Source organism: Phascolarctos cinereus, unplaced genomic scaffold (genome assembly GCF_003287225.1).
Source record: "Phascolarctos cinereus isolate Bilbo 61053 unplaced genomic scaffold, phaCin_HiC Scaffold_4;HRSCAF=312, whole genome shotgun sequence".
NCBI classification, from domain to species: Eukaryota; Metazoa; Chordata; class Mammalia; order Diprotodontia; family Phascolarctidae; genus Phascolarctos; species Phascolarctos cinereus.
The window spans coordinates 663,387,275-663,411,932 of NW_027555847.1; the positions used below are offsets into that span (position 1 = coordinate 663,387,275).

The window sequence follows — 24,658 nt, forward strand, 5'->3', positions numbered from 1 at the left end:
ATCATATTCATATATAGACATATACATACATATGCATCTATGTAAGACCACACTGTACTTATTTTATCCTCTGTTTCTCTGAGGGTGGATAACCTCATTCTTCATAAGCCCCAGTCTCTTTCCATGTTTTTCCGACTCCACTAACTCATCATTTCCTACACCACAGCAATATTCCAACCTCATACTGTCTAGTTGTTTTAAATAGTCCAAAACAACATTGATGAATATGACTGACACCTGGTGTAATTTCCCTATTTTTCTCTTTTGATTAAATCCATTTTAGCCTTAACTTTGTCTGAGATCACGATTACCACCCCTACTCTTTTTTCCCTAACAAATTCTACTCCTGGTCTTTATGTTTTGTGCATATCGCTTGTTTCCTATCCCTCCTGGCTCCTCTCCTTTACTTCTACCCGCTATCTTGCTCTCTCCTATTACTTAACCTACCCCCACTCCAAGGATCTCTCCCATTTCCTCCTATTCCCATTAAACATCCTTCTATAGTGCCCCTTATCCTATTTTTTCACGCTCCCGTCTAAAAATCCCTCCCTAATCCTCTCTATCCCCTTAGCCTTTTATTTCTTCTGAATTTAGAAGATTTTGATGCCCTTCTAGATGTAGGTATTGTTCCCTCTTTAATCCATTCCCAATGAGAGGACGGTTCCAGAACTACTAGACCTCCTCTTTCACTGTTATTGTTGTTGTTACTTGCCCTTCATTCTAGAAGAGAACCAATGATATCAGGCAGGTGATGTCTGGATTGCAAGTGAATAGGATTTACTGTGAGGCAGGTGCTGTACCGTCACCAGCCTCACTCTCTTCTCCAGAGCCATCGGCCCAGTGGCAAGATATACATCAGGAGGACTGGAGATGGCCTCAGAGGCAGACTGTTATAAGGAACCAAGGCAGTATTTTGCATTGTTTCCAGAATGCCAATTGCCTCCTTGATTTTTATTCACTATGCCCTGTTGTAGCTTCATTTTCCTTGGAGCTCTTTTTCTGGTGTTCTGCTACTTAGGACACTGTGTTTTAGCTTTGTCAATAGTTGTGTTTATAACCTCATTGTTCAACCTTCAGAGTCTGCTTTATACTGAGAAGCTCCTGCTTATAGCCTTGGAACAAATAGGAAACACAGGCAGTGACAGATCGACATTGACAAGTGAAATTGAAAGCCAAATCTACCATGGCTGAATTGCCTTCATTGCATGTTCACTTCAGTGATTACGCAGGAATAACAAATGATGTTTCACTGACGCCTCACAAGGCTTAAATCAATAATCAGCTTTTAGGGCAATGAGATATATCAGAAAGAGACTTGAGTTAAGTGTTAGGGGACATAGCTTCAGATCCTGGCTCTGCTACCTTTTCACCTTGGACAAGTCATTAGCCTCTCTAGGTCTCAGACTCTTCATCTGTAAAATGAAGAAATTTCATTCTGTAAGGTTCTTTCTAGTCTTACATTATATGCTCATTGCTTTTTTTTTTTGTAAATAGTATTTCATTTTTTTCCAATTACATGTAAAGATAATATTCTTTTTTGGCAAGGAGGTTAGGGTTAAGTGACTTGCCCAGAGTCACACAGCTAGTAAGTATTATGTGTCTGAGGCCGTATTTGAACTCAGGTCCTCCTGACTCCAGGGCCGGTGCTCTATGCACTGTGATACCTAGCTGCCCCAAAGATAGTTTTCAATGTCTAAGTAGAGCCTATATCAGATTGCATGCCATCTTGGGGAGGGTGGAGGAGAGGGACAGAGAGAGAATTTAAAACTCAAAGTCTTGTGGAAGTGAATGTTGAAATCTAAAAATAAATAAATAATTTCTTAAAATTAGTTATCAACATTCATTTTTATAAGATTTTGAGTTCCAGATCTTTGTCCTTCCTTCCCTTCCCTCCCCCTTCCCCAAGATGGCAAGCAATCTGATATAGGTTATACATGTAATTGCCTCTTTTTAAAAAAATTAATTAATTTTTAGTTTTCAACATTCACTTCCATAAGATTTTGAGTTCTAAATTTTCTTCCCCTTCCCTTTGCCCCCTCCCCAAAATAGCATGCAGTTTGATATAGGCTCTACATATACATTCATATTAAATACATTTTCACATTGGTCATGTTGTGAAGGAGAATTAGAACCAATGAAAGAAACACAAGAAAGAAGAAACAAAAAAAAAAGAGAAAGAGAGGGCAAATAGTATGCTTCCATCTGCATTCAAACTCCAAAGTTCTTTCTCTGTGGATAGCATTTTTCATCATGAGTCTTTTGGAGTTGTCTTAGATCCTTGCATTGCTGAGAAGAGCTAAGTCTATCAAAATCAGTCATCACACAATGTTGCTGTTACTGTGTACAATGTTCTCCTGGTTCTGCTCCCTTCACTCAGCATCAGTTCATATAAGTCTTTCCAGATTTTTCTCAAGTCTGCCTCCTCATCATTTCTTATGGAACAGTAGTATTCCATTACATTTATATACCACACCTTGTTCAGCCATTCCTCAATTGATGGCCATCCCTTCAATTTCTAATTCTTGGCCACCACAAAAAGAGCTGTTAACAAATATTTTTGTACACGTGCGTCTTTTTCCTATCTTTATGATCTCTTTGGGATACAGCCCTAGAAGTGCTATTGCTGGGTCAAAGGGTATGTACACTTTTATAGCCCTTTGGGCATAGTTCCAAATTGTTCTCCGGAATGGTTGGATCAGTTCACAATTCCACCAACAATGCATTAGTGTTCCAATTTTCCCACATCTTCTCCAACATTTCTCATTTTCTAGTTTTGCCACATTAGCCAATCTGATAGGTGTGAAGTGGTACCACAGAGTTGTTTTGATTTGCATTTCTCTAATCAATAGTGATATAGAGTATTTTTTCATATGACTATAGATAGCTTTAATGTCTTCCTCTGAAAACTGCCTGTTCATATGCCTTGACCATTTATCAATTGGGGAATGACTTGTATTCTTATAAATTTGACTCAGTTCTCCACATATTTTAGAAATGAAGCCTTTATCAGAGACATTGGCTATAAAAATTGTTTCCCAGCTCTCTGCTTTCCTTTTAATCTTGGTTGCATTGGCTTTGTTCTTTTCAATTTAATGTAATAAAAATGATCCATTTTGGGTTTCATAATGCTGTCTACCTTGTTTGGTCATAAATCATCTGGTCATTTCTTGACACTGTGCCTTTGTACAGGCTGTCCATCATACCTGGAATGCCCTTCCTCTTCACCGCCTCCCAGCTTCTCTGGCTCCCTTTGATCTCATTTTCTACAAAAACCCCTTCCCCTCTAGATCTTGTTTATACATAGTTGTTTCCGTGTGGTCCTCCTCATCAGACTGTGAGCTCTTTAGAGAGGAGGGACTGTTTTTTGCCTTCCTTTGTAAACCTAGCCTGGCATATAGCAAATACATAATAAATGCTTGTTAACTGACTGCTTTCAGCAGGAGGTCACTCACTATCTGGTGATCTGGGTCAATAAATAACTGGTGTCAGGCTCGTCAGAGCAGACTGAGCTCAAACTTGTATTACATTTGAAAATTAAGGTAAACTGAGAGACAAAGTTCTGAGCATGACTGATTTATTGATTAGGTTAGCAGTAACCAACAAATTGGGTTGATGGCCTCTTTCGATGACCAGAGACAGGAGCGAGGGCTGGCAAGGTCTTATATAACAATCAGCAAGACGACAGAGCACAATCTCTAGCAACATAGCTATGTCTTCTTCTGACTGGCTATCAACATAGTCAGAATTGAGATTACATCATTTGGACCTCCCCTTCTGAAACTCCCTTAATCTCAGCCAAGACATGAGATTGGAATCATAGGAAAGGTTCTCAAGTGATGGAAGTTGTTCATCCTTCATACTCACAGAGAACCAATGACATCACGATGTGGAGGTCAAGGCGGCTGATGAGTCCAATACGACGTCTTTAGATTTGTGCATCTTACATTCCTCTTGCGATAGTGTGACTCTGCTTTGCTTATACAGCACAGTGCCTTCTTTGATCTGGGCGTGCCATGCTGGACAGTCCTGTGCCAGCATCTCCCATGTCTCACAACCTATACTAAAGGGCTTCAGAGAGACCTTGAGAATGTCCATGTATCAGTTCTTCTGACCTCTGTGTGAGTGCTTGTCTTGTGATAGTTGTCCGTAAAAAGTCTTTGAGATGGCCAGCCCACTGGAGTTGTGCTCTCTGAAGTAGAATTTGAATGCTTGGTAGTTCAGCTCGAGAAAGGACCTCAGTGTCCAGTATGATATCTTACCAGGTGATCATCCGAATCTTCCTAAGACAATTCCAATGGAAGCGATTCAATTGCCTGGCCAGGTGCCGGTAGACTGTCCAGGTTTCACAGGCAAACAATGAGGTCAGCACAACGGCTCCATGGACCTTCCCGGTAAATCAGGTTTCTCTGGAAAGTAAATGATGGGTGGGGTTACAAAGCTGCAGGTAATTACAAGACAAAAACTTGACCTTTAGGCAAGTTTCTCTGGGATGTGGGTGGTAGGTGAAGTTTATAAGGGTTAGGAACTGGGAGAGGGAATACTAAATCTAGCTTGGTTAAGTCTTAGCAAAATAGAATTAAAATGATTTTTTAAATTTTATACTTGATACCTCACACTCTTGCTCTAGAGATCAAGAAAAAAATGTTTTTAATTTGGCACCTATCAAGCTTGGTACACTCATTGATCAGAGGATCATAGATTTGAAGCTGGAGGGAATCTGAGTCTAGTCTAATGCTCTCGTTTTATAGATGAGGAAAGGAAGGCCTAGGGGCCAATAGGTGGTGCAATGGATAGAGCAAGGGCCTTGGAGTCAGGAGGACCTGAGTTCAAATCAACCTCAGACACTTACTAGCTGTGTGTGATCCTAGACAAGTCATTTAACCCTGATTGCCTCAAAAAAAAAAAAAAGAGGAAATTAAGGCCTGAAACAAGTTGTTGTTTTTTTTTTTACTTACCCATGGTCCTATCGTAGTCAGTGCATGCTGCCTCCCCCATTAGAATGTGAAGGCAAGGACTATTTTTGCTTTTCTTATATCTTCAGAGTTTAGCCTGGTGCCTGGCACATAGTACTTAATAAACCCTTGCTAACTTGAACTGCGCTTTGTAACTCAGTCCTTTCACTTTAAAATACTACTTCACAAAAGTGCCCCAAACTTCCAAGGTCAAAGAGGATATACAATGAAAAAAAAAGGTCATTGGATTTTGCAAGTGGAGAGGTCATTGATAATGTTAGAGAAGGCAGGCAGTGATTGGGGCAGAAGGCTACTTGGAAGGGATTGAGGAGAGAGAGTAGCTAATGAGGAAGTAGAAACATTAGGTGTAGAAATTTTATTCAAGAAATTTAACAGTGTAAACAAGAAGAGATGAGAGGGGCCAAAAGAAGGCATTTTTAGGATCGGTGAGATTTGAGCATGGTTGTGTATGTGTGTGTGTGTGTATATGTGTGTGTGTGTGTGTGTGTGTGTGTGTGTGTGTGTGTGTGTGTGTGTATATATGTATATACATATATACATATATATACATACATACATATATATATATATATATATATATATATATATATATATATATATATATATATATATATATATGGAAAGGAGCCATAGGCAAGGCAGAACTTGAAGATGCAGAAGGCGGAGGGGATGAGCATGCAACAAGGGCCTGAAGCTGAAGGTGTGAATGGGATCAACTGTGCAGGTTAGTAGGGATTAGTCTTAGTGAGCAGCGTAAGTATTCTGATAGAAGACAAAAAATGGAGAAAGAAGATGCTAATGCTGAAGTCTGAGAGGTGGAAGAGGAGAGCTGAGGAAGCTTATGTCAGATTGCCTCAATCTTCTACTAGGATAGAGAATCTGTGGCCTTCTAGGACCTCAAATTCAGCCCTTCAGCTGAATCTAAACGTCACAGAACAAATCCTCATGGCCTTGAGGCCACGGGTTCCCCATACCTGCCAAAGACGTGGGGTTTGAGGTGCATTTTATGGTTATAGAAGAGAAGGCTACTAAGATGAAATGAGGTAATTGTTGTAAAGCATTTAGAACAGAGTCTGGCACATAGCAGGTGCTTAACAAATGCTTATGGCCCTTAAATGGGAATGAGATAATGAGTGATACAAGCAGAGGAGGACGGCGGAAAGCACAAAGGAGCCAGCTAAGAGCCCTTACATTTACAGAATTCCATATATTTACATTGGAAGAAAGTAAAATTTTGTGATTTTTCTCAAGTGATAGTAGTTTATGGAACAGGAGCACAGAAACTGGACTGTGGAAGGTTACCCAAGGACAAGGTTTTTATAGTTTAGGAATGGTGGAAGGTCAGAGGGGCAAGGTAGTCTAGAGCAAGGGTCTAGGGTAAGACATTCAAATGTCAAACATTATTAGCTGACACTTACAGAAAACTTTTAAAGAGTTGAAAATTGTTAACGTATCTCATCAGGTCCTGCTGTGAACAACCCTGTGAAGTATGTTTATTTGTAATTATTTTTCCCACTTCACAAATGAAGAAGTTGTGTCTCAGAGACCTTAAGTGATTTGCTCATGGTCACAATCCTCAAGGAAGGTACTCGTATCTCTCCCAACGGGAGAGCCACATTTCAAACCACAGAGTCAGTGCTGGGTAAACAAAGTAAGATGGGGGAGAGTGAGGTCTACGTTACCTTTCCAAGGCAGTCCATTTCTTTTTGGGGATGGTTGTGATCATTACGGATTTCCCCTTTCATTAAACCTCAATTTGCCTTTCTGTAACTTTCCTCTATTATTCCTAGTACTGTCTTCTGAGGTCTAAGTGGATCAAGACTAATTCCTTTTCCTCATGACAGCTTTCCAAATACATGAAGACATAAATATTGAGAGAAATTATTATTAATAACCAATATCTTGGGGAGATTCAGAGGTATCCCATTTTTTCTAAATCCATTTTTAAAAGTTCAGTTTTCTTGAAGGACATTATTGATAATGAAATTTGCCTTAACTTCTCATCTTGGTCAGACTCCACTCAACCTTGCTACGAATTTAATCTAGGGTGGGGAAGCCCTTCATGTTCTACTCAAACTTGGGTGGAGACAGATCCTTGCGTCTGAATAGCCAAAGTCTTCAGCTGGTCCCGAGTAGAGATAATTTCTCTGTCCAAGGTCACTTTCTGTCCCTCACTGAATACCTAAGGATATATAAACTGTAAGCCCCTCCACCAAGCTTGTCTTTGGTCTAAGAGAGAAGTTCAAATGACTATCCTTTTATTAATAACCTGCTGACCTTATTAATGATTAAATTACCTAGAAACTATGTCTCTTGAACCTTTTTAATATACTTGTGAAGTAGCTGGTAAGTGAAACACTATCCAATTCTGATGTTAGGCATCATCAAAAATATACATATGTGTGTGTATATATATATTACATACACACACACACACATATAAAATGTACACACTCACATACAGAGATTAATGATATCTTTACAGGTACCGCTATCTAACCTCTCTCTCTCTGAAAAGCTGAGCCTAGGGACAGCCTGAGTATTGCACCAGTATCTATGAGATATCAGTTATCAGAATACCCAGGGGGAGACCTGCAGTACACTGGAAAGCTCCTCTATGGAGGATTCCAGACTTGGACAAGAATTATATGGGATAAAAAGGCCTGGAGAAATTGTGATCAATGACAGCAGATGCGCCCCACACTAGTAAGACTGTAGATTCACCTGTTACTTACCTGTATGTATGACCTTGGACAAATGACTCAATTTCTTTGGATTTCGATTTCCCCATCTGTAAAGTGAGGAGGTTGGACATTCCATCTGAGCCCTAAACTGGACTTTGCCACTAACTCAAATGCAAAACAGGGAAGTATGGCTGGACAGTCATTTTATGAGAGACGTGAGGGTTTTAGCAGACTGTAAATCTAATAGAAATTGACAGTGTGATGTTAATCAAATATATGTGTGTGTGTGTGTGTATACATATTTTTAATGGACCACAGATATATAGTTGGAAGGGTCTTAAAGGTCATATAGTTCAACCTTTCCACCCCCGCAGGTGAACTGAGGCCTAGAAGGGTAAAGTGACTTACCTAAGGTTACAAAAGTAGTAAGTGGCAATGCTCAGATTCAAAACCAGGTTTTCTGAATCCAAATATAGCTTTTTTTCTCTTACACCATGATGCCTTCCTACTTTCCTAAATTATTCCTTTGTTTTATACTATTTCTTTATATAAGTCCTCCTAATGTATTACTATATAAATGTATAAATGTATTAAGTCCTCCTAATGCCCTTCTATGTAAATTAAATAATTTTATGACTTTATTTACAGATTTTGAACAATACATTTATTTTGTGAAGTAACTGCCCAATTATTAAAATAGTTCAGATTTCTTACACAGGGATATTTGACAAACTTTTTTTTGCTGTTGAAACTTGATATGGGGAGAAATCAGAAGCTAGGCTTCATAATATTCACAGCAAAGGGAACAGAGTCCTTAAAGAAAGACATTTTAGACTTCAAATTTTTTTTTCCAAAAAGTTTCTTCATATCTTTACTTCCAGAATATTTCCCCTGATGCCTCTCCTGTCTGCTCAGATATATAACAAGCCATGCTAATAGTTGGGGAACTTCAGCACACAGTCGATTGTGGAAAGCGGCCCTGAAACAACTTGGACAGAGATTGTTAGAGGCTGTCCGGTCGAGAGAAACTGCTGGTAGGAGCATCTTGGCTCCTCCTTGGTGGAGATCCATGTACCAATCCACTGTGAAAAAAACCAGTTGGAGACTTTTTGACTGACTCACCGACATTTACAGTAAAGGATAGGCCTGTGCTTCAATAACACCGGGTCCATGTACCATCTCAGGCTATGTTAAGAGGCAGAATATCTAGGTTTGTGGAGGTGATGTTTCTTACTATAGTACTCTCTGGTTAGACCCTACATAGAGTATTTTGTGACAGTTCTGAGCACCACATTTTAGGAAGAGCATTCATAATCTAACAATCTCAACCCACCCCTCCTGTGGAAGACACCACCAATCTTGTGGTCACAAAATTATGCAACTTGGGAATTATCCTCAACTCTTTACCACATCAGTCCCTTTGTCCCACCCTCCTCCCTGATTCAGACATTTGCCAAATCTTTTCAATTCCACCTCCTCAACCACCATCTCCTCTTTATTTTGACCACATCTATCTTAGTTTAGGGTCTCACCACCTGGACCACTGCACCGTGCTCTTGGCTTCCTGGCACCCAGTCTCTCCTTGCCAATTTCTCTTCCATACAGATGCCAAATAACAATCCTAACATGCATTTCCCTCGTTTATAAGTTTCAGTGGCTTCCCATTAGTCTTATAAGATATAGACCCTGTTTGACACCTGAGAGCCAATGACACACCACTCCCCTCTTCAACTCACCACGATAGCCCAACTGTCCTACCTGCTGCTCCACATACAGATGATCTCCCTCACTTCCAAAATATTGTATGGGATGTTTGCTTACGCCTGGAATGCTCTCACTCCTTGAATCCACTTCTTGGGACTCTTGGCTCCCCTCAAGGCTAGCTGAAGTGCCACCTCCAAGGGGTTTTTCCTAGTTCCCTCAGTTGTAAGCATCCTCACCTTCCAACAGAAGAGACCTTGTATTGATTTTGCATATGTCCTGTATTGACTTATCATTGAGGGATGTTTCATTTCTGCATCTGCGTCCCTAGCACAATGCCTAACCTAGTAGGCATTTAATGTTTTCTAAAAACAAATTATCCTAATTTTACAGATGAAGATGGGAGGCTCAAGTTAGGTTGCTTGCTTATGCTTACATGGATAGTACGTATCAGAGGTAGGAACTGAACTCAGATCTTCCTGACTACAAGTTTAGCATTATCTCTTCTACATATTCTCTCTCATGACATGAGAACTGGCTTAAGAAATGGAATATTTACCAACTAGTAAGATCCAGTTAATGGTTGTTTTCTGTTATTTGAAGTGTTCTTATGCTCAATGGGAGAATCAGACTTTCTGTGCTTTGGAGCCAAAGGGTAGAAATAGGAACCATGGCAACCTGGCACAGCGAACAGCACCAACTCTATAGTTTGAGGATCCTATTGGGCTAGAGGACCTCCAAGGTCTCTCCTAGTTCTAAATTAATAATCAGTTATTGCAAAGAGGCAAATTTCAGCTTAATGTAACAAAGAACTTTCTAATAACTTTAGAGCTATGTAAAACAGGCAACTTGAGGTGCCAGGATTTTCCTCACTATAGCTCTGTAAGCAAAGCCTGACCGGCCACCTGTTGGGGACTCGTGTTCCTATAGGTTAACGTAGGAGGCTCCCTCCAACTCTCAAGCTTCTGAGGTATTTTCAATACGTCCATTTCATCAGCACGGACAATTTCTTTTCCCAATGCAAATGCAAATGGCACCCCTTGGTGCCTTCTTATTCTTTGATACCTTTCTAAGAAATTCCCATTCAACAACCAGGAGGCCTGCCTATGGTTTTTCCTCAGTTGCTATATGATTCAATCCTCTCATTTTCCTGATAAGAAAACAGGCCCAGGTAGATTAAATGACTTGAAGACAGTAAACATCAAAGGCAGAATCTGCACACAGGTCCTGATTCCAAGGTTAAAGCTCCTTCTCTGGTGCTATATTGCTACAAAACTGTTTCACATCCTTTTCTGCAGATAGGTATCCTTGATGTCTTAGATGTCATTTGGCATACGATAATACAAATCATTAGAATATCAAAGTGATTAGATGTACAAATTAGGTTGTGGTGGAGATTCTTTTTTGAAATGGACTGTATTCATGGAGATGGCATTTGAACTAGGCCTTGAAATTAAATTAGGCAGAAATTAAGACAGCAAGCAGGCAGAAATGGGGAAGAAAGAAGGAAAAAGGAATTTCATGTGGAAAGAACAATGTGAGAAAAGAGAGATAGAAGGACTTCCAACTTAGCTTCTCATGTTTTGAAGAGCTACATCACTCTTTAATATAAGCATCAACATAGACAAGTAGAGATTGCTGGCAGCCAATGTATCCATAATGTAAAATATACCCCAAAAGAAAGAAGAAATATTGTAAAGATTCAGGCTTTGAGATCTAGGATAAGGACAAGCAGGTAGGTTGAGGGAGTAAATTGTCTATAAAGCTTTTGGAGAAACCGCCTGATAAAACTTTTAATTGATTGGCTTTATTGTTTTAATTTAGAGATAACAGCTCTGGCACTGTTTCTATGATTGTTACTGTCTTACTTGAGGCAGAAAGAAAGAACATTTTAAATGGTGTGTGAACAGGAACACGTTTATTACAAAAGAAAAAAACCTCAAAACAAATAAAATTCACATTGTATCGAGCTACAACATGGGAGCAGATAAAAAAAAAATATTACACAGTTCAAGGTAGCCCTGGCAAACAGAATGCATCACTGTTGCTATATGACATTAACATAGATTTTAAAATAATCAGTAGCGGCGAGTAAAGCGGGTGTCATTAGGTCTGTTCCCTCTGTCCTGTTCTCCAAATTCTCCACCTTGCATTCCACCACGCTGCATCACATGGCCCCGGGAATTTCTACCTGCAAAGCTGCCACGCCTAGGAACAAATTCAAACTTTTTGTCCCCAAGATTCTCTCCCACCCCAGCAGGCCGCTACCTGTACATTTTCAGTATGATTCAGAACCATCAACTCTTATCTACTGCCTTCCCTCTCTTGATCAGATGCATCAGATGATAGAACCATGAGATTGCTTTATAGGGAACAACATATGACTGGTCACACATGGCTTTAGGTAACAAAGGTTATTACTTGGAAAGATTTCATCTTGTTTTGAAACCTTCAAATCAGCAAGTTAAACAAACATGCAAAAAAGAGGCTGTTATAAAAGGAAGAGGAAGGGAAGCGTGAAGAAAAAGAAAATCAACTATCCTCGACGAAACTTCTTACCCCGACATCCCTCCTCGATTCATCACATGGCCTGGTCCAGAGTGACCAGACATTCTTCTCTCACCACCTAAAAGACAAGACAGTTTTCAAACATCTGGAGAAAATTCTCCAGAAACGACAGTGCTTTGGTATAGCCATTCCTCACCTTATTTCCCACTGAATGAAAATCTAGACAGATTAATGAGTGGGGTCTGGCTAGATGCTTACAGCACTATTACTGCTAATACACATAACAATGGCTACCTAAGATACTGCCCACTTTGGCCCACTAGTAGTGACTGAAGTAGGCACACTCTCTCTTGCTCAAGCAACTTTTTCATCTCTCAAAAGGCAGATGCTGTTTGGTGCCTGTACTTGCTATGTACAGATCCAGGCCTGCAGAGGACCTTTAATGTCTAGAACAACTTCAGAAGTGTAAAGGACACAATATTACATAGAGATTCCAGGATGTCAGAATTGAAAATGACCTCACAGAGAATCTTCTCTGCAACACCCCCAAGAACAAGTGGCCATCCAACCTCTGCTTCCACAGGTCTGCTCTTTGTCAAAGCAGTCCATTCTATCTTAGAACTCGTTTACTAGGTTTTTCCTTATATTTTAATTGATGTGAAATCCATCTCTCTACAATTCTCACCCACTGCTCCTAGATCTACCCTCTGGGACCACAGAGAACAAATCTAACTGCTCTTTGCCACGACAGACGTTTAAATACTTGAATACAGCCATGGTATTTCTTCACCTTCCCTGCAGGTTCTTTGCCTGAGTGCATCACCCCTAGCTCCTTCAAACAATCTGTGTTTCATGGTTTCTAGGTCCCTCCATAATCTGGTTGCCTTCCTTTGAATGCACTCCAATTTGCCAATGTCCTTCCTCAAGTGTAGCCCCCTAGAACTATGTGGAAGAGGACACGGCTGCTATTGCTTCTGTCACTGTGGACACTATGCTTTTATTTTTACTGATATATTTTTTAATAAATAACCTTCATCCCCACCCCCAGCACTTTCTTATAGAAAGCCACACAGAACTCCCTCAGTGACAGTAACTAGGAGTATATTACCTTTCATTTTTTTGGGTAGTTTTACCAGTTGCTAATAAAAAGGATGTGTCCTTTTCCCTTCAATCATTTGGAACCAACCTTCCCTATTATGCAAAGAACTTCAATGTCTTTTGTGTTTTTACGGATGATATAGAGAAAGGCTAGATTTGAAGTCTGAGGGCCAAGATTCAAATTCCAGTTCTGCCACTTACTGTGTGACATCAGACAACAACAACTTCTCTCCATCTCATCTGTAAAATGAAGGAGTTGAGCAGGTGACCACTAAACCCTTTCCTGCTCACATATTGTTGTAGTCTTTGTGTCTGTTGTTTTTATGAGTGCATTCTTCACACAGCATTCATTAAGACTCAAGGATCTCTGAATTCTTCATATTTGCCATTCCTTATGGTGCAAAAATACTTTATTACATCCACACACCACAATTATTCAACTATTCTCCAATAATCAGGTACATAGTTTGTTCCCATCTTTTTATTAGAAGTAATACTATGGGTCTTTTATTTCTGTCACTGACATCCATTAGCAGGGATTTTAAAGCCTACCTCATCCAAACCATTCTGAACGATCCTTTCCACACTGTAACTGAGAAGTGATCATCCAGTCTCCATCTGATGAAGGGGAAGTGAAGGAAAAACTACTACCTCCCAAGGCAGCACATTTCATTTCTGGGTAACTCTATCAGGGAGTTTTTCTCTACATCAAGCCCATTTTTCCCTTTTGCAACTTCTACCATACCTCTGGGTTTTGTCCTCTAGGGTCAAGCAGAACAAGCCTGACCCTTCTTCCATGACAGTTCTTCAAAATACATGAAGACAGCTATCATGTCCACCATCTCATCAGTTTTTCCTCCAAGCTAAACATCTATCCCCAGTTCCTTTACTGATCCTCATGTGATATGAACTCAAGTCCTTTCACCATCCTTGTTGCTCTCCTCTGGACACTCTCCAGGAAAGTTTATTATCAATGTCCTTCTTAAGGGCTCAGAACTGAACACAGATATCCAAATATGCTCTAACCAAGGCAGAGCGCAAGGGGACCTCCCTAATTTTAGACACCAGGTTTCTCTTAATGTAGCCTGGTATTTGCATTGCCTCTCTTGGCTGCTAGATCATCTTGTCGACCCATAACTAACTTGCATTCCACCTAAAATTCCAAAATCTTTTAGACAAACTGCTGTCTAGCCATGTCTACTCCATACTGTCCTTGTAAAACCAAGTGTAATGGATTTAAAATTTTTCCTTTCTAAATTTCAACTTTTTCAATTCAATATTTCTAGGTCTTTTTGAATCCTGACAATGTGCTATCATTAGCTTTGAGTCACCTGCAAATGTGATAAGCATGTGATTTGTGTCTTTATCAAAATCAAGGCTGTGTGACCCTGGGCAAGTCACTTAACCCCAACTGCCTAAAAATAAATAAATAAATAAGGAAATAAATCATGGACCAAAAAAATAAATTGTAACAGCATAAAATCAACCAGGTATCTGAGCTATTCTACAATAGAGACTTGCTCCTATTTGGGTCTGGTCATTTAAATGACAGGACCCACCAGACAGAATTACTGCCTAACCCCATATTTCTCCATCTTTCCCCCTAAGAAATAATATGAGAGACTTTGCCAGTCTAGATCTACTTATAAGCATTCCCCTCACGTATTGGGTTATGCCCTGGCAAGAGAGAAAATGAGTTTTTTCTGGCATGACCCATTCATTCTTGATAAAATCACCCATTTCCTTTCATCATCATCATCATCATCATCATATCATAATGATAATAATGGGAGCACATGTATAGTGTGCCCAGCTTTCCTCTCCTTCTGTATGACAAATTCTAAGATGCAGTGGTCACTTCCCCCAGGTTCCCATGATTTCCACCCCAGTGCTCAGTTCCTCCTTGGTGATAATAATCAGTTGTAGAATGGAATTATTCATAGCTCTTCAATCTTTTGAAGCAGTCACAAAGTCATGAAATCATTAGATGTTCTGCTTTAGGTACAGTGCGCTCTAGCAGATATGTAACTGAAATATCCCATTATTACTACATCATGCCTCCCTGCCAGTTATTTGTTTCTTGAGTTCTTCTCTGTTTTCTTTCTGTCCATTTGGTCTGTGATCTACTCTTGACGACAATATCATTTGTTTCTGTCTCCACTGACCTTATTACTCAAATGTTCTATGTGATGCTTTTCTTGATATTATTCCTGGCTATCTGACCATGACACGGTCTTAAATTATAATGCTCTTTCTCAGCTCCTGGCCTGTTTCTTTTGAACAAAGTATGCCCTTCAAGACCCCCTATATTCTAGTCCTAGGCCTCTCATCCTAGCAAATTTAGGTTATACTTCTTCAAATTTGCTTCAATTAGGACTTCTAATTTATAAATAATGTGTCAATTTTTCTCACACATTTCCAAACTGCTTAACATAGCTTTGGCTGGAGGTAACTGATGTGTTTCCCAAAGCTTCTCCAAAAATGAATTTCTTCCTTGTTATCTTTTTCCCTGTGAAGAATATAGCTGATATGTCAAGAGTTGTTTTAATTTGTATTACCCTAATTATTATTGATCTGAACTATTTTTGGAATTGTTCATAGTTTACATTTTCCTTTTGAGACCTGTTCCCATCTTTCGACAACTTACCTTTTGGGGTATAGCTTAGAATTATGCAGATTCATGTCAACTGATGACAGATTTTGGATGACTTATGTCAGTGATGTTTGATACAATTTTTTTTCTAATACCTAACTTTCTGCTAATTCGTAGCTACATACAAACATCTTTTAATTTTTATAATAAAAATAAGTCCATTTTGTCTGAGTTTAGTTGTGACTTTCAAATTGTTGAAGTTAAACCTTTAGTGTCCTAGTTTTTAAAATATTTAAATCATTTATCCATTTGGAATTTATTGTGGCATAAAATAATAGCACAAACCTATTTCATACCAAATGGCTTTCCAAAAAGTTCTTATTGAACCATACCTTCCTTTTCCAGGAGTTTCTGTTCTCATGTTTTTTTTTTTAAAAACACTAGACAGCTATCCAAATTTACTCTTAGCTTTTGCTTGGCTAATTTATTCCAATGATCTGATATTTACTGCTATGGAATATAATTTAAGATTTAGTGATACAAGACCCCAATTCATTCCTCTTGGAAAAAACAAAACAATTTTCCTTGACATTCTTGCTAATCAGTTTTCCTGATAAACTTTGTCCTTGTTTTGCTTATTTCTATAGTGTCCCCTGGCTAAAGAGTAATGTGCACAGTGGATAGAATGTATCTTGACTAACTGGACTAAGGAAGATCTGGTTGAAAGTCTTGCCTCGACCCTTTCTTGTTATGAGATCATATGGGCCACTTAACCTCTCTCAACTTCAAACAACTTTCTTGAGATTTAGTTCATAAGTTAAAATATATGGGCTTTGATCTGGGCTTGTTAATGGAGAACCTACGTCAATGAAATCAGAACAGTGAAGCCCTGACCTATAGGTAGATGTAATTATCTAAGCCTTGTTTGCTTCTTCGTAGGTTAGGTCCCAGACAGTTTGTATTTCTTGCAAATATAATTCTTCTTTATCTTTTCCTCTTGATTTTGGTTAGTAACATAATTACTGATGATTTGCATCCTGCTGCTTTTCTGAAGCAATTGTCTTGATCAGTTCCTTCATTGATCCTCTAGAATTTTCTAAGTAGAACAAATTTACAACTAAGGTAATTTTACTTCCACTTTGCCAGAGTCTACCTATTCCCTTATTTTTTCTCTTGGCTTACTGCCATAGCTAACATTTTTAGTGGCATATGAAACAGTGGAGGCAGTAGGCCTTTTTGCTTTATCTTTGATCTTATAGGAATGGTTCCAGCATTTTTCCATAATGAGCAATGCTAGTTCTTGCTTTTGGACATATGGTTTTGATAAGGATTGATTCTTTCAAACAATAAGATACAAACAGAAAACTGTGTAACTACATTGAGCAAGGTAGCCCCTAAAGAAAAATGCTGCCTTCAGACCTTTGCAAAGGAAGGAGACTCTCTAAATATGGGAAACTGTCTATGGTCAGAGCCAGCTGATACATAGGTTTGTTTTGACCAACTGCCTTTTCTTCCTTTTCCACTCTTTGTTACAGGGGATGGTTCTCTGGGGAGGGATGAGAGGAAAAATGCATTTTGGAAATGAAGGTGATATAAAATAGAAGATCAATAAAAGTGTTTTTTAGAAGTACAAAAAGGATCAGTCATTCTAAGCTTACATACGCACAAGAGTGTATCATAGGCTCAAAGGAGCATATACTGAGAGCTGAAAGTAAATTTAAGAGCCTTTAAGCTCAGCCTTCCGATTTTACATAATAAAAGTAAGCCCAAAGAGGTTAAATGACTGGCCTAAGATCACATGGTAGAAGTGAAACAGTCAAGGTTTGAGTTTGGGTTCTCTGGCTACAAGTCCAGCACTCTTTCTACTACACCACACTGCCTAAAAATTAAAGGTCAACGTGGAAGCATTTCCTGCATTTATCTACACATCCACGCATTTTTTGTTATTTTTGCACCATTGGTGACTTTCTTTCTTTTTGATATTTGTCTGATAGAATGCCTTTGGTGGAATGTTTTCTTTTCCTATTTTTGAGAACAGTTTATGCAGCACAGGTATTAAATGATCTTTACACAGGATCTGTGATAGAAATAAATCACTTGTACATGACTCTAGTTCAGTCACTTTTTTCCTTTGGAGTTAATTTATGGCTTGATAAATTTTTCCCCCCTAAGACTGAATCATACAGAATCACCATTAAAAACAATTTGACAGATTAAAGCATACTATTTTCACTTTATTTTTTTCCTGTTTTTTTTTTTCCTATTGCAAACTGTAAATTTTTTTTAAACCAACTCTTTCTTCTTTTACAATGTGACTAATATGGAATGAAGTTTTACATGGTTGCACATATATAACCTATATCAAACTGTGTACTGTCTTAAGGAGGGGGGGAGAGAAAAAATTTGGAACTCGAAATTTTGTTAAAAAAATGAATATTAAAAATTGCCTTTACATATAATAAAATAAAATACTATTAATTGGTGGAAAAAATAATTTGGGTATTTTATGGTTTTGCAGATATTTATTCTACTTCAGTTCTAATATTGTGAGAACATGGCTGTGTATTGAAGTTTTTGATAATTTTCTTTTTATTCTCTTTATTTGTTATGAAATCTCTACTTTTATTTTTGGTTTTGGCAATATCCTGCTCACCTTGTTCGTCTTTGAAAACCAGATTTATCAGTTTTTGCTTTAAATGTTCAATATTTCATTTTAGGATTATCAACATGGTGATATTTTAGTTTTTCAAATCACATGGTGAACTGGTTAATTCTTGCTTTTAATAATGTCTTCAGATATATACATTTCCCTTTAAGGGATGGAGCTTTATTTAGTTTCATCCCATAAATTAGGGCATAGTGCCATGCCCATTCTTTTTTTAATATAATTATTGCTTCTACATGATTTGTTCTTTGACATGCTCATTATTTAGGACTGTTAATTATGCTCAATTTGAGTCAATATTGTTTCTACAGACTATAATTTTTATTGTACTATGGTCTGTAAAATATATGTTTACTATTTTTCTCCCTTTATCCATTAATTTATAAGTTCTTTGTGGCTTAGCAAACAACCAATTTCTGCAAAGGTACCATGTGATGCTGAAAAATTATCATTCAAAAATTGTCCTAACTTTCACAATTATGTTCAGATCAAGAATGTTTTTCTTGTTTATATTAGATTTAACAAGTTAGAAAAGCAAATGTTAAAAGTCATCTAAAATGACTACTTTGTTCAAAGTCTTTTCACACTTCAGTTGGCATTTTCTTTATGTAATTAGAAGTTGTGCCAGTTGGTACATATACAGGTAATACAGATCGTTTCATTAACATTAGAAGGGCAGGAATTTAAGAATACCCTGCAGGACCAAACTACATCAACTGATAATATTTTTTAATCCACAAGGCAAAGAAAATAGAGATATGTGAAAATGTTTATTTAAAAGTAAAATTTAATAAAATTTGTGTCATTTACACATCTGGTCCTTTTAGTATTACACATAATGCAGTTTTCCAGTTTGTTTCTAGAAATTATTTTTACTATTGATTTATCTGCAACCATGATTGTGAGTCTTTCTTTTCTGTAATCACAAGCATGTTAAAATATATTTCAGTCCCTTGTCTTAACTGACTTTGTTTTAAATGTTTTCCTTGTGTGTATATATATATATATATATATATATATGTGTGTGTGTATATATATATAAATTGTTGGGTTCTGTTTTCTAATTAATTCTGCAATTTTTTTCTGTTTTAAGGATGACTTTGGCCCATTAACATAAAAAGTTATTTTAAAGTTTGATTTTCCCATCATCAAATTATCTTAAAAATCACCACCGGGAAACTGCAACTTGCTTTACTTCAAATAGTCTAATCTTGGACCCTCACTATACCCAGATTCCTGGCTATATCCATAAAAAAGAAAAAGAAAAAGAAAAAAAAGGCAGGACCATTAAGTACCTTTATTTATTTATTTTTTTTTGCTTGGAACATTCTAGTCTCATTCCCTGGGGTCAGATATTCCCTTCTTACCCTCTGTTCAAATCAGCACTCCTTAATTTTACTTTGTTGATCTTTCACTATCTTTAAATTAAAAGTTTCCCCTTCCACTTCTCTAGATCTGTCCCCCTTACCCTTTGTCTGTGCACGCAACTCCCCCTCCCCCACCCCATTTCATAGGCTTTGTCCATAATTGTTCTTTTAATAAAAAGGCAAGAGTTTTAAAGGAAAAGTGCCTCTTTCCAGCATGTGAACATTAAGTTATCACTTGGTCTTTCTTGTTACATGAATTTTTTCTGTTTGATTAAATAATTAGTATTATCAAATGCCTGCTCATCAGTTTTCCTTAGTAAGAATTACACAAATTCCTTCATCTTACTGAAAATTCTCCATAGGAAAGAAAAAATAGAAGATCATGTTCAATATTGTGATACTCTTTTGGGATGTAAACTGAGAAGCTTAGATTCCATGTCTTTCACATTCCAGCACTGTTTTTGCTTCTTGTCTTTGAGGACTAGTTCTGTGTGATTTAGCCAGGTTTTCTGAATCTGAAACTGAAGGGTTTTCTCTTGGACACTCACAAAATTCTTTAAGGTTGAAGCTCCAAAATTAGTGACATTCTTGGTGAGTAAAGCCTGGTGCGGTCTTCTCCAATTCTAGGAATCTGTACGTTGACCTTGGTTTCCAATATTTCTAAGCAATTCTATTTTCTGATTTGCTAAAATAGTACAGACTCATTCATTTATTGCGTTTTCATGGGACAACAGTAATTCTCTAATTTTCCGATGAAGCCGTACAAGGTACATTCACTTAGTATGACAAGACCTCAAGTGCTCTTCCAATTTTGCCATCTTGTTTTGTTCTGAGTCTTTGTTCCTTTTCTGAAAGTGAATTATGAATCTGTTCTTTTTCCATGTTCGCTCCTTCAGTGAGATCTCCCACTGTTATGCCAGACAGTCAATTCTCATGGCCTTGAATTCGTTGAGAGCACTTGTTTTTTCCCTTGGGTCTTCTTTCACTTTTTTTTTTAAAATGGAGCTTCTAAAAGACTTCTAATTCTTTTGCTTTTGTCTTTTGTTTTAAAGGGCACAGGTTTGTTCTTTTGCTTCACTGGACATATTTCTGGCTGTTTTGAAGTAATGAAGGGGAGCTGGGATCACATATTATCAATCACTCTTTTTACGAGAAATCCATCAAAGAGCTTGCACAGTATTAAAAGTCCCAAATAATTTTTCAATGAATTGGCTCTGCCATCCTAGATCATTAAGAAAATCTCATTTTATGGGTGGTGAAACTAAGACCCAGAGCGAAGTGACTTGCCCAAGGTCGCACTGCAAGTCAGCTGAAGAGCTAAGGTTAGGATACAAAAATCCTGACTCTCAGTTCTTTGCTCTTTCCAATGAATGTCCCACTCTTTCTTGTAGATTACTGCTTCTTAATAGCAACAAAACTAAATCATAAAAAGGGACAGTCTCTACTAGCCAGTCTTTTACCTTGCCATCTCTCATGATCTCGACCCATCATTCCTCCATCTACATTTCCTTGCCATGAGCGATCTTGGTGGTCATCTAGTCTTCGACCATGGTCTCCCCAGTCTCGTCCCCTGAAAAATAAATAGGCACATCAATCTGAACTGAGGTTGAACTTATCCTTTAATCTGGTTCATATAAAAGCAGAGTATGTTATTTTTCCAAAGATACCTACATATTTTTCCCCCATATGATGGTACACTTAGAGAATCAACTAAAAAAGTAGTTGAAAAAATTAACAACTTTAGCAAAGTTGTAGGATATAAAAGAGCCACAAAAAAGTTATCAGCATGTTTATATCTTACCAACAAAGCCTAGCAGCAAGAGATAGAGAGAGAAATTTCATTTAAAATAACTGTAGACAATATAAAACACTTGGGAGTCTACATGCCAAGACCAACACAGAAACTATATGAACACTACTATAAAATACTTTTCACACAAATAAAGTCAGATCTAAACAAATGGAAAATATTGATTGCTCATGGGTAGGCCAAGCCAATACAACAAAATGACAATTCTACCTATATTAGTTTACTTACTCAGTGCTATACTAATCAAAATACCAACCCCCCCCCAAACCTATTTTAAAGAGCTAGAAAAAATGACAGAACCAAAGATCAAGAATATCAAGGAAATCAATAAAAAATTTTTAAAAAATAGTGAAAAAAGGTAGCCTAACCATACCAGATCTCAAACTGTAGTATCACAAAGAGGTAATCATCAAAACAAGCTGGTACTGGCTAAGAAATAGAGTGGAGGATCAGTGGGATAGAATCAGGTACACAATACACAGTAGTAAATGACCATAGTAATCTAGTGGTTGATAAATGCAAAGATCCAAGCTTTTGGAACAAGAACTCACTAGCTGACAAAAACTACTGGGAAAACTGGAAAGCAATTTGGCAGAAACTAGGTATAGACCAATATTTCACACCACATACCACAGTAAGGTCAAAATGGATATATAAGTTGGACATAAAGGGTGACATCATAAAAAATTAGGGGAGCATGGAATAGTTTACCTGTCAGATCTATGGATAAAGGAAAAATTTATAACCAAACAAGAGAGAGCATTAAGAGAGAAACATTTAATTTTGATTACACTAAATTAAGAAGTTTTTGCACAAACGAAACCAATGCAGCCAAGATTAGAAGGGAAGCAAAAACTTATTTACAACAAGTTTCTCTGATAAAGACTTAATTTCTCAAATGTATAGAGATGTGAGTCAAATTTATAAGAATACAAGATATTCCCGAACTGATACATGGTCAAAGAATATGAATAGCAATTGACAAATGGTCAAAGGATATGAACAGAAGCCAAAGCTATCTATAATCGTGGAAAATGCTATAAATCACTAGTGATTAGAGAAATGCAAATTCAAACAACTCTGAGGTGCCACCTCACACCTACCAGATCGGCTAACATGACAGAAAATGAAAATGACAAATGCTGGAGGGGATGTATGAAAATTGGGACACTAATACGCTGTTGGTGGAGTTGTGAACTAATCCAGCCATTCTGGAGAGCAATTTGGAACCATGCCTAAAAATTTTTAAAACTCTGCATACCCTTTGACCCAGCAATATCACTACTAGGTCTGTATCCTAAAGAGATTTTTTAAAAAGGGAAAAAGACCTATTTGTACAAAAATATTTATAGCAGCTCTTTTTACGGTGGCAAAGAACTGGAAACTGAAGGAATGTCCATTAAATGGGGAATGGCTGAACAAATTGTTGTATATAATTGTGACGGAACACTACCATACTATAAGAAATGATGAGCGGGATGCTTTCAACAATACATGAAAAGATTTACATGAACTGATACAAAGTGAAATGAGCAGAATCAGGAGAACACTGTACACAGTAACAGCAATACTGTATGATGATCAATTGTGCATGACTTAGCATAATCTATATCAAATTGCTTACTTTCTCCATTAGGGGGAAGGAGAAAGAAAATTTGGAATTCAAAATTTTAAAAAAGAATATTAAAAAAAGTTTACATGTAATTGGAAAAAAATAAAAGCTTTTAAAAAAATAGACTTTATTTTAAGGATATAGTCAGTATTTGGATTAATATATTCATATCTATTTCTGACCTACAGTCAATGGTGATTTATCTGTGGAGGTGATATGGAACAGCTTACAGCTAGGCTGGCTGCTTTCTGAAAATCAGTCTATTTCCTGGCCATCTCCTTATACCTTGAGGTGTGCTGGTAAATGCTTCAGTTTTTAAAAACAAAACAAACAACTCCCTAGACATTTTAAAGTTTAATCTACATCATCAACATCTTCTCCATCACTTTCTTAAGTCTAGACAGTCAACAGCAGCAGCAACAAAATCAGGCCCCGGTGTGTAGCCTGTAGACTTGTGAGGTATAAATATTCACACTGAAAACATAACAATTGGCTTCCAGGGGCCCCTTTGAGCTGGTTCCAGCCCACGCCTGACCTGACCCCACCAATTTTTATGCATGGAACTGTGAGCTAACACTGTTACTTAATTAGAACATAAATGACAAGGACAAGCTGTTCTAAAAAACTTAAAACGATAGTCTCCTAGTTACACGCCACACTATCACCTTACTGTATTTCCTTAAACGTGGATAGCTAAGACTATGTACACTAAAGTCTGAGGACAGCTGTGATAGTAGAACACTCAAAGCATGCTTCATTTCATACACATGCTTTGCTTCATTCACGTACTCCATTTTCCAGACACCTTTTCACCTAGCTGCCCCTTTGCCCGTCTCTCATTTCAGGGGCGCAGGCCTCTTCCCTTTCCTTGTAACAGAAACCATACCCAGGAGGAACTAGCTCTTTCACCTCTCAAAACTCCTAGTCTGAGGTCTCACTGTCCTGAATGATGGTGGCTGCACTACTACATTTAGGCCTCATTCCAGCCATGCTTCATTTTTTTAAAAAAAATTCATTTTTAATTAATTTTTTTTTTTTTGGGTTAGGCAATGGGGTTAAGTGACTTGCCCAGGCCGGATTTGAACTCGGGTCCTCCCGAATCCAGGGCCAGTGCTCTATCCACCGCGCCACCTAGCTGCCCCCCATGCTTCATTTTATGTCTGGTTATTTTCTTCCCAGCTGTCATGAACCCTCTCTACCCACCTTCAAGTTCTGGATCCATAATCAAATCAAACCTATAATTACTTCTGGAAATTGTCAGTTTACTACCTATGGCTTCATACACCACCCCTAAACTTTATAAACCAAAATGCCCTTTCCTGGCCACCAATACCCTTTTTATGTGCCCTGGTCCCCCCAACTTTGAATATAAGTTTCCTGAAGGCAGGAACTGTCTTTGCTTTTATATTTCTACTCCCAGTGCTTGGCGCACAGCAGGTGTTTGATACATGCTTTTTCTTTGTTCCTTTTATTCATCTACCCACTTAATCATTCATCGATATACTTCCTCTCGATCCACCCAACTCTCTGAAACAACTGTTATTTTTCCTCATTTCACTGGCCAGTACTATTACACTGAAAGCTCCAATGGGAGGACAGGTGGGACCAAGTCATTTTTAAAAAAAATTTTCCACAGAACCTCAAGAA

At 37.9% G+C, this 24,658-nt stretch overlaps 1 protein-coding gene across 6 annotated transcripts in view; it reads right to left on the reverse strand.

The window, feature by feature from the left end:
• Positions 1-3,557: 3,557 nt before the first annotated feature.
• SAFB (scaffold attachment factor B) overlaps positions 3,558-24,658 on the reverse strand; it is a 48,696-nt gene continuing 27,595 nt past the window's right edge. For 4 of the 6 annotated variants that reach the window (XM_020971298.1, XM_020971297.1, XM_020971302.2 and 1 more), the window contains 3 exons: positions 21,050-21,159; positions 11,918-11,984; positions 11,255-11,566 (listed from right to left, as the gene is read on the reverse strand). In XM_020971298.1, the coding sequence (XP_020826957.1) occupies positions 11,437-11,566; positions 11,918-11,984; positions 21,050-21,159 (307 nt within the window). In that variant the 3' untranslated portion in view covers positions 11,255-11,436. Of the gene's footprint in view, positions 4,407-11,254; positions 11,567-11,917; positions 11,985-21,049; positions 21,160-24,658 lie in introns of those variants that run through there. The other 2 variants (XM_020971299.2, XM_020971300.1) reach the window with 2 other exon arrangements.